General features: G+C 53.9%; 1 protein-coding gene across 2 annotated transcripts in view; it reads right to left on the reverse strand.

Moving 5' to 3' along the window:
• Positions 1 to 8,319, reverse strand: part of STX7 (syntaxin 7) — a 31,443-nt gene extending 23,124 nt beyond the window's left edge. Inside the window, exons 1-2 of one of the 2 annotated variants that reach the window (XM_073586274.1) lie at positions 8,164 to 8,319; positions 3,191 to 3,314 (exon numbers count right to left, since the gene is read on the reverse strand). In XM_073586274.1, the coding sequence (XP_073442375.1) occupies positions 3,191 to 3,269 (79 nt within the window). In that variant the 5' untranslated portion in view covers positions 3,270 to 3,314; positions 8,164 to 8,319. Of the gene's footprint in view, positions 1 to 3,190; positions 3,315 to 8,006; positions 8,139 to 8,163 lie in introns of those variants that run through there. The other variant, XM_073586275.1, reaches the window with a different exon arrangement.
• Positions 8,320 to 12,768: the final 4,449 nt, after the last annotated feature.

The following is a 12,768-nucleotide window of genomic DNA, read 5'->3' on the forward strand; positions in this document are numbered from 1 at the left end:
CGTGTGCACGGGCACAGGTATCTATGCAATGTCTCATTATCACAGCACCAATAGCTCCCTACAGCATTACCGGCACACACGGATAGCTCCCTACAGCGTTACCGGCACACACCGATAGCTCTCTACAGCGTTACCGCCACACACCGATAGCTCCTACAGCGTTACGGGCACACACCGATAGCTCCCTACAGCGTTACCGGCACACACCGATAGCTCCCTACAGCGTTACCGGCACACACCGATAGCTCCCTACAGCGTTACCGGCACACACCGATAGCTCCCTACAGCGTTACCGGCACACACCGATAGCTCCCTACAGCGTTACCGGCACACACCGATAGCTCCCTACAGCGTTACCGGCACACACCGATAGCTCCCTACAGCGTTACCGCCACACACCGATAGCTCCCTACAGCGTTACCGCCACACACCGATAGCTCCCTACAGCGTTACCGCCACACACCGATAGCTCCCTACACCGTTACCGGCACACAACGAAAGCTCCATATATCGTTACCGGCACACACCGATAGCTCCCTACAGCGTTACCGGCACACACCGATAGCTCCCTATAGTGTTACTGGCATACACCGATAGCTCCCTACAGTGTTATTGATACATGACATTAACCATAATGGCTGACATGCTGCTGACAAGCGATTTTGTGCCTATTGCAGGGAGGGAGCAATCACCAACCATCAGTCACTGCTGTCTCCCGTGAGTCCCACCATTTCATGGTTACGTTTCATTGTTGACACTCACATATTGTAGTAGTGATAAATGCACGAAATCTAAAAACTTCTTCAGAAATGAAAATGGTTGATTGAGGAGGTCTTTACCTGCCAGTGTGGTCCGCCATGACAATGGAGTGTTTGGAGTGCGTGCCTTCTGCTCCCGTATGTACGGCACACTGCAGACATGTGCACGCTCCAGCAGAACATGTACAGTTATTATGTTTCTCTATATACTGATGCCACATTTCTCATTTCTACTGCACTGCGCCTTACCTGTCCCCATCTATTGTAGCGCTGTTCATGTCCCTCAATTTATTCAGCACCTTTTCTGATTTTATTGTGTTTTTATAGTTACATATTAATAAAAATTTTATTTACAATTTTTTTCACTTCATACATTATCAAGGCAAAACAAGGCACAAATACTTTTGAACATATGCAGGCTGACTGCATCCAAAATGTGGGAAAGGTCAAAAGAGCAAAAAGATCCATGACGTAGGTTGAAGGGGTCTAGTCAGGGGCAAAGGCACCAGGATGCTGGACAGAGGATTGTCAGAGCAGGACTGTATATTGGTCTGGCTCGGCTGGCACAGAGGACCCAATTCATCACTGGACCTTGGTAGTTTGATTCTTTTTGCTCATCTCTACAGACAGGGGAAACCATTTTGATGACCTAGTACAAAGATAGCAGCAAAAAGAGGCCTTCAGTAGGCCTCCAGGGCAGCCTATCTGCACCCAGTGATTGTGAAGCAGAAAAAAAAAAAAAAAAGATAGGAGTGGACACCCAGCAGGTGAATGCAACGGAAATGCCACTGTCCGTGTCTGACAGCAGCAGTTAAAAAGGACCTTTACACTTGCTGCTAAAAAAAAAAAAATCAAATGCCTTGTAAAAATCCATTTTGTGCTGCGTTGCTCCATTGCAGAGATACTCATGTTTGTTTCTTCTGGAGCACAGTATGTGAAATCTCTACTGTACTTGTATTGCAACTGGGCCTTTCTTCAGAGTCTTCCCTCCCAGATGCTGCCAGTCACAGCCTGAGACTGCCAATTAAGGCCTCTTTCACACATCAGGTTTTCGCCGTCAGGCGCGATCCGGCGCTTTTGACAGAAACCGGATCCGGCGAAATGCAATGCCGGATCCGGTTTCCCCCCATTGATTTGCATTTGCGCCGGATGGCCATGCGTTTCATCCGGTTTTCGCCTGATCCGGCAATGTGTCGCGATCCGGCGTCTGGAAAAAACGGCTACTGTAACGTTTTTTGTCTCGGCGAAAAAGCCTGACACGCCGGATCCGGCGCGTCCGGCTTTTTCACACAATGAAAGCCTATGAGCGCCGCAATGCGCCTGATCCGGCGAAAGCCGGATCCGGTGGCCGGATCCGGTTTTTTTGGTCTGAGCATGCTCAGTAGCTCTGCCCACTACAACCTATCAAAGAAGGGCTGTAGGAACATGCTATATATAGTTTTCCAGTAGCCAATCCCGTTCGGAAGGCCACAAGGGTCAATTTTAAAAACCGGATCCGGCGTAATCCGTCGAAAAACGGATGAACCGGATGAGACGGATCCGGTTTTGTCTGTCAAGAACAAGACGGATCCGGCAGAAAACCGGATCCGGCACATCAGGTTTTACAAAACATTTGCCGGATCCGGCATTCCGGCACGACGCCGGATCGCGCCTGACGCCGAAAACCTGATGTGTGAAAGTAGCCTTAGCTGCCAAGATGTAACCGGCAGCATCTTGAAGGGAGGGTGAGAGTGCACCCCCAAAAAAAGACTATGAAGAAACGCCCAGTTGGGCAGACAGCAGAAATGTCACATATGGTCCTCCACAAGGAATACTTGTGAATATCTCTGTAATGCACCGACGCAGCACAAAACAGAAAAAAAAAGCGGTATTATCAGGGGAACTCATTTTTTTTAAAAGCAAGCAAAAGGTCCTTGTTAACTGCTGCTGTCAGACACGGACAGTGGCATTTCCGTGGTTAAACAGCAGCTATCAGCAATGTCTGTACATACAGAGATCGGCTTCCATGTGCAAATGGACCAAAAAGGAAAAATAATTCCTCAAAATGGAGAAGGGGCAGTAAGTGACTGGCATCTTAAACTGATGACCAGTTTTTTAACCACTAAAATATTAAAATAAATCCAATTTTGGCTATGCACAGACTTGAACGATCATATTATTCATTCTTGTTTACTATACAATGAAAGCAAAAACATCCCCCCATACATAGAATTTTCTTTTTCAGCAATTTGGCAAACTTGCAATTGTCCCCGGTGTAACGTGACTCTTGTATCACTAAATATTATGGAAATCTGTTCTGCTTGTGACCCGAGAGCTGGAGCGCTGCCGCTCGTCACGGGCACATCATGTGCACTAGATAGACTTTTCAGAAATTCTATACAAAACCAAAAAAAGAGCATGTGATACATGTAGAAAATGTTCCCAGAACGTACAGCTCTGTGTGATCCTAAGGATGTTGTCGGAGATGGTCTGTGCCAGCTGCGCTGGGTCTCGGAGGCTGTTATAGGCCATGGCTGGGAGCGACTGCTCTCATTCGGGGAGGTCTGACCCCAACGCCTGCAGGTAAAGGAAACACATACAGTGAGTGCACAATCATCCTTCATGGCCAGCGTCCGCCGGCGACTTCTTATGTACTGATGTGCTGGTAGGAGCAAAGCCCTGTAATATCTACACTACAGTCATCAGTCTTATGGGGGCTCCATCCCCTAAATGACTGTATAAGTGGAATAATGGGAGTTTTGGCGTGACAGACCCCCATTATAAAAATCCATTAGGCTGAGGCCTCAGTTACCATTTGGTTCTGCATTAAAGAGGAGCTGTCGCCACCATGTACCCTGTAAAGTGGCGGTGTGGCCATAACAGCACTGCTATACGGTGAATTAAATGTGAACCAGGCTCCGGAGGTCTTCACTGCAGGAATCCATGGCCTCAGTATAACAGCGCCGTTACTGTACAGGTACATGGTTACGACGGATTCTCCGTGACACATCGTCCGTGCCGTCAGTGATGCAGAACGTCAGAGTTAAGAGGAACCAACCCCGAACTTGAGACTCTGCCCTGAGCGCTGCGGAGCAGTGACGCACACCCAGCACTCACAGACGCTGCCCCCTGCTGCCTGGTAGAGCAATGACAACAGCCAGGAGCGCAGGATAGTCTGGGCTTACGCGGGACGGTTCTGCCTTGTGGAGAGTCAGCAATGCTTCCTAGTTCTTAGCATCATACTAACACCAATTTAGGATCCATAATACAAGCCCAGCACTGAGGAATATCGACTGTGACCCCAGAAAGTGGCAATTAATCCAGCCTGACAACTGACTATTTCAGTCCTGTTCATCTTTGGGGACAATACTTTTGTACTTAATTGCATGAATCTGTGGCTAAAAATCATTTTTGCAAATGAGCTTTAATAAAAATGATGCACAGTTTGCCTTCTATAAGCTCTGTGTTGCAGAACGAATTAACTGAGGACTCATCAGCGAGTTTAAGAGACTTTGTAACTGTTATCTGTTCTGTTTAAGCCCCTCCCTCTGATTTATGACCACTGCCCACAACAAAGATCAGTGTGCAGGCAACAAAACCTATAAAGGCAAAACGGTGCAAAATATTTAAAAATGTCCCTGAAAAGACAATCCATATAAGCCTCATGCAAAAGTAATCACACCGCTCCCGGGACAGACGGTTCATAGCATATATTGCCTTATGGTGCACAGGAATGGTCACGCTCCACGGGGCACAAGGGCAGAGCCCGCTCCACGGGGCACAAGGGCACAGACCGATCCACGGGGCACAGACCGATCCACGGGGCACAAGGGCAGAGCACGCTCCACGGGGCACAAGGGCAGAGCCCGCTCCACGGGGCACAAGGGCACAGACCGATCCACGGGGCACAAGGGCAGAGCCTGCTCCACGGGGCACAAGGATAGAGCCCGCTCCACGGGGGACAACCCGCTCCACGGAACACAAGGGCAGAGCCTGCTCCATGGGGGCAGAGCCCACTCCACAGGGCACAAGGGCAGAGGCGGCTCCCGCGGGGCAGAGCCCGCTCTACAGGGGCACAGATAATATGCGGATCCTCCCGTCACATGACCCTGCAGAGTAATAAGGGGATAACACGCTGCTCCTCCCGTCACATGACCCCACAGTGTAATAAGATAACAGGGCGCTCCTTCCATCACATGACCCTGCACTGTAAAAAAGGGATAACACGCCGCTCCTCCGGTCACATAACTCCGCAGTGTAATAAGGGGATAACATGCCGCTCCTTCCATCACATGACCCCACACTGTAATAAGGGGATAATACGTGGCTTCTCCCGTCACATGACCCTGCAGTGTAATAAGGGAACAGCACGCCGCTCCCCGAGTCACATGACCCTGCACTGTAATAAAAGGATAACAGGCGGCTCCTCTCAACACCCCGCAGTGTAATAAGGGGATAACACGTGGCTCCTCCCGTCACTTGACCCCGCACTGTAAAGAGGGAATAATACGCGGCTCTTCCCATCACTTGACCCCGCACTGTAATAAGGGGATAATACGCTGCTCCTCCCGTCACATGACCCCGCAGTGTAATAAGGGGATAAAACGCTGCTCCTCCCGTCACGACTCCGCAGTGTAATAAGGGGATAACACGCCGCTCCTCCCATCACAAAACCAGGCAGTGTAATAAGGGGATAACACGCCGCTCCTCCTGTCACATGACTCCGCAGTGTAATAAGGGGATAACATGCCGCCCCTCTAGCCACATGAGTCTGCACTGTAATAAGGGGATAACACGCTGCTCCACCCGTTAGATGACCCCGCAGTGTAATAAGGAAATAACAGGCCGCTCCATCCGTCACATAACCCCGCACTGTAATAAAAGGGATAATATGCCGCTCCTCCCGTCACAACCCCACAGTGTAATAAGGGGATAACACGCCGCTCCTCCCGTCACAACCCCACAGTGTAATAAGGGGATAACACGCCGCTCCTCCCGTCACAACCCCACAGTGTAATTAGGGGATAACACGCCGCTCCTCCCATCACGACCCCACAGTGTAATAAGGGGATAACACGCCGCTCCTCCCGTCACAACCCCACAGTGTAATAAGGGGATAACACGCCGCTCCTCCCGTCACAACCCCACAGTGTAATTAGGGGATAACACGCCGCTCCTCCCATCACGACCCCACAGTGTAATTAGGGGATAACACGCCGCTCCTCCCATCACGACCCCGCAGTGTAATAAGGGGACAACACGCCGCTCCTTCCGTCACATGATTCAGAAGTGTAATAAGGGGATAATACGCCACTCCTCTCGTCACATGACCCCGCACTGTAATTAGGGGATAACACGCCGCTTCTTCCATTATATGACTCCGCAGTGTAATAAGGGGATAATACGCGGCTCCTCCGGTCACATGACCACGCAGTGTAATAAGGGGATAATACGCCACTCCTCCCGTCACATGACCCCGCACTGTAATAAGGGGATAATACGCCGCTCCTCCCGTCACATGACCCCGCAGTGTAATAAGGGGATAATACGCCGCTCCTCCACCACATGACCACGCAGTGTAATAAGGGGATAATACACCGCTCCTCCCGCCACATGACCACGCAGTGTAATAAGGGGATAATACGCCGCTCCTCCCGTCACATGACCACCGCAGTGTAATAAGGGGATAATACGCCACTCCTCCCGCCACATGACCCCGCACTGTAATAAGGGGATAATACGCCGCTCCTCCCGTCACATGACCCCGCAGTGTAATAAGGGGATAATAAGCCGCTCCTCCCGTCACATGACCCCGCACTGTAATAAGGGGATAATACGCCGCTCCTCCCGCCACATGACCCCGCAGTGTAATAAGGGGATAATACGCCGCTCCTCCCGCCACATGACCCCGCAGTGTAATAAGGGGATAACACGCCGCTCCTCCCGTCACACGACCCCGCAGTGTAATAAGGGGATAATACGCCGCTCCTCCCGCCACACGACCCCGCAGTGTAATAAGGGGATAATACGCCGCTCCTCCCGCCACACGACCCCGCAGTGTAATAAGGGGATAATACGCCGCTCCTCCCGCCACACGACCCCGCAGTGTAATAAGGGGATAATACGCCACACGACCCCGCAGTGTAATAAGGGGATAATACGCCGCTCCTCCCGCCACACGACCCCGCAGTGTAATAAGGGGATAATACGCCGCTCCTCCCGCCACACGACCCCGCAGTGTAATAAGAGGATAATACGCCGCTCCTCCCGTCACACGACCCCGCAGTGTAATAAGATAATACGCCGCTCCTCCCGTCACACGACCCCGCAGTGTAATAAGGGGATAATACGCCGCTCCTCCCGCCACACGACCCCGCAGTGTAATAAGGGGATAATACGCCGCTCCTCCCGTTACACGACCCCGCAGTGTAATAAGGGGATAATACGCCGCTCCTCCCGCCACACGACCCCGCAGTGTAATAAGGGGATAATACGCCGCTCCTCCCGTCACACGACCCCGCAGTGTAATAAGGGGATAATACGCCGCTCCTCCCGTCACACGACCCCGCAGTGTAATAAGGGGATAATACGCCGCTCCTCCCGTCACACGACCCCGCAGTGTAATAAGGGGATAATACGCCGCTCCTCCCGTCACACGACCCCGCAGTGTAATAAGGGGATAATACGCCGCTCCTCCCGTCACACGACCCCGCAGTGTAATAAGGGGATAATACGCCGCTCCTCCCGTCACACGACCCCGCAGTGTAACAAGGGGATAATACGCGGCTCCTCCCGTCACACGACCCCGCAGTGTAACAAGGGGATAATACGCCGCTCCTCCCGTCACACGACCCCGCAGTGTAATAAGGGGATAATACGCGGCTCCTCCCGCCACACGACCCCGCAGTGTAATAAGGGGATAACTCGCAGCTCCTCCCGTCACACGACCACACAGTGTAATAAGGGGATAATACGCCGCTCCTCCCGCCACACGACCCCGCAGTGTAATAAGGGGATAATACGCCGCTCCTCCCGTCACACGACCCCGCAGTGTAATAAGGGGATAATACGCCGCTCCTCCCGTCACACGACCCCGCAGTGTAATAAGGGGATAATACGCCGCTCCTCCCGTCACACGACCCCGCAGTGTAATAAGGGGATAACTCGCAGCTCCTCCCGTCACATGACCACACAGTGTAATAAAGGGATAATTCGTCACGTGATCAGTGTTATTTCCGGGTCAGGGCGGTTCCCGAGGTAACTGCTCACGTGATGCTGTGTATATATAGACGTTCCTGTGCACAGTTTGCAGTCTGTGCTGCTCCAGGTCGTGTCGCCCTAGTGTTCGGTGTGCTGTGTGCAGTGCGGCCGCTGCTATACACCGGAGAAGCCGCTGTGTGCCTGGTGCCCTTTCCTCGCCCCATACCTGTCTCCTTCGGCCGATGACGTCTGCTGCCTCCTTTCTGGCCGGCAGCGCACACTCAGTACTGCCGGGAGGAGGAGCCAAGGTTTCCGGCCCCGGTGCAGGCTGGGAGTTGGGAAGGCTGCGGTGGTGTGAGCGCTTAACCCCTCTGCTTCCTGTCACCTGATGGAAACATCCAACACCTCTGCTCCCTGTCACCTGATGGGAACATCCCAACACCTCTGCTCCCTGTCACCTGATGGGGACATCCCAACACCTCTGCTCCCTGTCACCTGATGGGGACATCCCAACACCTCTGCTCCCTGTCACCTGATGGGGACATCCCAACACCTCTGCTCCCTGTCACCTGATGGGGACATCCCAACACCTCTGCTCCCTGTCACCTGATGGGGACATCCCAACACCTCTGCTCCCTGTCACCTGATGGAAACATCCCAACACCTCTGCTCCCTGTCACCTGATGGAAACATCCCAACACCTCTGCTCCCTGTCACCTGATGGGGACATCCCAACACCTCTGCTCCCTGTCACCTGATGGAAACATCCCAACACCTCTGCTCCCTGTCACCTGATGGGGACATCCCAACACCTCTGCTCCCTGTCACCTGATGGGGACATCCCAACACCTCTGCTCCCTGTCACCTGATGGAAACATCCCAACACCTCTGCTCCCTGTCACCTGATGGGGACATCCCAACCCCTCTGCTCCCTGTCACCTGATGGGGACATCCCAACACCTCTGCTCCCTGTCACCTGATGGGGACATCCCAACACCTCTGCTCCCTGTCACCTGATGGGGACATCCCAACACCTCTGCTCCCTGTCACCTGATGGGGACATCCCAACACCTCTGCTCAGTGTCACCTGATGGGGACATCCCAACACCTCTGCTCCCTGTCACCTGATGGAAACATCCCAACACCTCTGCTCCCTGTCACCTGATGGGGACATCCCAACACCTCTGCTCCCTGTCACCTGATGGGGACATCCCAACACCTCTGCTCCCTGTCACCTGATGGAAACATCCCAACACCTCTGCTCCCTGTCACCTGATGGAAACATCCCAACACCTCTGCTCCCTGTCACCTGATGGGGACATCCCAACACCTCTGCTCCCTGTCACCTGATGGAAACATCCCAACACCTCTGCTCCCTGTCACCTGATGGGGACATCCCAACACCTCTGCTCCCTGTCACCTGATGGGGACATCCCAACACCTCTGCTCCCTGTCACCTGATGGAAACATCCCAACACCTCTGCTCCCTGTCACCTGATGGGGACATCCCAACCCCTCTGCTCCCTGTCACCTGATGGGGACATCCCAACCCCTCTGCTCCCTGTCACCTGATGGGGACATCCCAACACCTCTGCTCCCTGTTACCGGATGGGGACATCCCAACCCCTCTGCTCCCTGTCACCTGATGGGGACATCCCAACACCTCTGCTCCCTGTCACCTGATGGGGACATCCCAACACCTCTGCTCCCTGTTACCGGATGGGGACATCCCAACACCTCTGCTCCCTGTCACCTGATGGAAACATCCCAACACCTCTGCTCCCTGTCACCTGATGGGGACATCCCAACACCTCTGCTCCCTGTCACCTGATGGAAACATCCCAACACCTCTGCTCCCTGTCACCTGATGGGGACATCCCAACACCTCTGCTCCCTGTCACCTGATGGAAACATCCAAACACCTCTGCACCCTGTCACCTGATGGGGACATCCCAACACCTCTGCTCCCTGTCACCTGATGGGGACATCCCAACACCTCTGCTCCCTGTCACCTGATGGGGACATCCAACCCCTCTGCTCCCTGTCACCTGATGGAAACATCCCAACACCTCTGCTCCCTGTCATCTGATGGAAACATCCCAACACCTCTGCTCCCTGTCACCTGATGGGGACATCCCAACACCTCTGCTCCCTGTCACCTGATGGGGACATCCCCACACCTCTGCTCCCTGTTACCGGATGGGGACATCCCAACACCTCTGCTCCCTGTCACCTGATGGAAACATCCCAACACCTCTGCTCCCTGTCACCTGATGGGGACATCCCAACACCTCTGCTCCCTGTCACCTGATGGAAACATCCCAACACCTCTGCTCCCTGTCACCTGATGGGGACATCCCAACACCTCTGCTCCCTGTCACCTGATGGAAACATCCAAACACCTCTGCACCCTGTCACCTGATGGGGACATCCCAACACCTCTGCTCCCTGTCACCTGATGGGGACATCCAACCCCTCTGCTCCCTGTCACCTGATGGAAACATCCCAACACCTCTGCTCCCTGTCACCTGATGGAAACATCCCAACACCTCTGCTCCCTGTCACCTGATGGGGACATCCCAACACCTCTGCTCCCTGTCACCTGATGGAAACATCCCAACACCTCTGCTCCCTGTCACCTGATGGAAACATCCCAACACCTCTGCTCCCTGTCACCTGATGGGGACATCCCAACACCTCTGCTCCCTGTCACCTGATGGAAACATCCCAACACCTCTGCTCCCTGTCACCTGATGGGGACATCCCAACACCTCTGCTCCCTGTCACCTGATGGGGACATCCCAACACCTCTGCTCCCTGTCACCTGATGGAAACATCCCAACACCTCTGCTCCCTGTCACCTGATGGGGACATCCCAACCCCTCTGCTCCCTGTCACCTGATGGGGACATCCCAACACCTCTGCTCCCTGTCACCTGATGGGGACATCCCAACACCTCTGCTCCCTGTTACCGGATGGGGACATCCCAACCCCTCTGCTCCCTGTCACCTGATGGGGACATCCCAACACCTCTGCTCCCTGTCACCTGATGGGGACATCCCAACACCTCTGCTCCCTGTTACCGGATGGGGACATCCCAACACCTCTGCTCCCTGTCACCTGATGGAAACATCCCAACACCTCTGCTCCCTGTCACCTGATGGGGACATCCCAACACCTCTGCTCCCTGTCACCTGATGGAAACATCCCAACACCTCTGCTCCCTGTCACCTGATGGGGACATCCCAACACCTCTGCTCCCTGTCACCTGATGGAAACATCCAAACACCTCTGCACCCTGTCACCTGATGGGGACATCCCAACACCTCTGCTCCCTGTCACCTGATGGGGACATCCCAACACCTCTGCTCCCTGTCACCTGATGGGGACATCCAACCCCTCTGCTCCCTGTCACCTGATGGAAACATCCCAACACCTCTGCTCCCTGTCATCTGATGGAAACATCCCAACACCTCTGCTCCCTGTCACCTGATGGGGACATCCCAACACCTCTGCTCCCTGTCACCTGATGGGGACATCCCCACACCTCTGCTCCCTGTTACCGGATGGGGACATCCCAACACCTCTGCTCCCTGTCACCTGATGGAAACATCCCAACACCTCTGCTCCCTGTCACCTGATGGGGACATCCCAACACCTCTGCTCCCTGTCACCTGATGGAAACATCCCAACACCTCTGCTCCCTGTCACCTGATGGGGACATCCCAACACCTCTGCTCCCTGTCACCTGATGGAAACATCCAAACACCTCTGCACCCTGTCACCTGATGGGGACATCCCAACACCTCTGCTCCCTGTCACCTGATGGGGACATCCAACCCCTCTGCTCCCTGTCACCTGATGGAAACATCCCAACACCTCTGCTCCCTGTCATCTGATGGAAACATCCCAACACCTCTGCTCCCTGTCACCTGATGGGGACATCCCAACACCTCTGCTCCCTGTCACCTGATGGGGACATCCCAACACCTCTGCTCCCTGTCACCTGATGGAAACATCCCAACACCTCTGCTCCCTGTCACCTGATGGGGACATCCCAACACCTCTGCTCCCTGTCACCTGATGGAAACATCCCAACACCTCTGCTCCCTGTCACCTGATGGGGACATCCCAACACCTCTGCTCCCTGTCACCTGATGGAAACATCCAAACACCTCTGCACCCTGTCACCTGATGGGGACATCCCAACACCTCTGCTCCCTGTCACCTGATGGGGACTTCCAACCCCTCTGCTCCCTGTCACCTGATGGGGACATCCCAACACCTCTGCTCCCTGTCATATGATGGAAACATCCCAACACCTCTGCTCCCTGTCACCTGATGGGGACATCCCAACACCTCTGCTCCCTGTCACCTGATGGAAACATCCCAACACCTCTGCTCCCTGTTACCGGATGGGGACATCCCAACACCTCTGCTCCCTGTCACCTGATGGAAACATCCCAACACCTCTGCTCCCTGTCACCTGATGGGGACATCCCAACACCTCTGCTCCCTGTCACCTGATGGAAACATCCCAACACCTCTGCTCCCTGTCACCTGATGGGGACATCCCAACACCTCTGCTCCCTGTCACCTGATGGAAACATCCAAACACCTCTGCACCCTGTCACCTGATGGGGACATCCCAACACCTCTGCTCCCTGTCACCTGATGGGGACATCCCAACACCTCTGCTCCCTGTCACCTGATGGGGACATCCAACCCCTCTGCTCCCTGTCACCTGATGGAAACATCCCAACACCTCTGCTCCCTGTCATCTGATGGAAACATCCCAACACCTCTGCTCCCTGTCACCTGATGGGGACAT

This window comes from Dendrobates tinctorius, unplaced genomic scaffold (genome assembly GCF_039654945.1).
Source record: "Dendrobates tinctorius isolate UK_male_01 unplaced genomic scaffold, ASM3965494v1 ptg000092l, whole genome shotgun sequence".
NCBI lineage: Eukaryota > Metazoa > Chordata > Amphibia > Anura > Dendrobatidae > Dendrobates > Dendrobates tinctorius.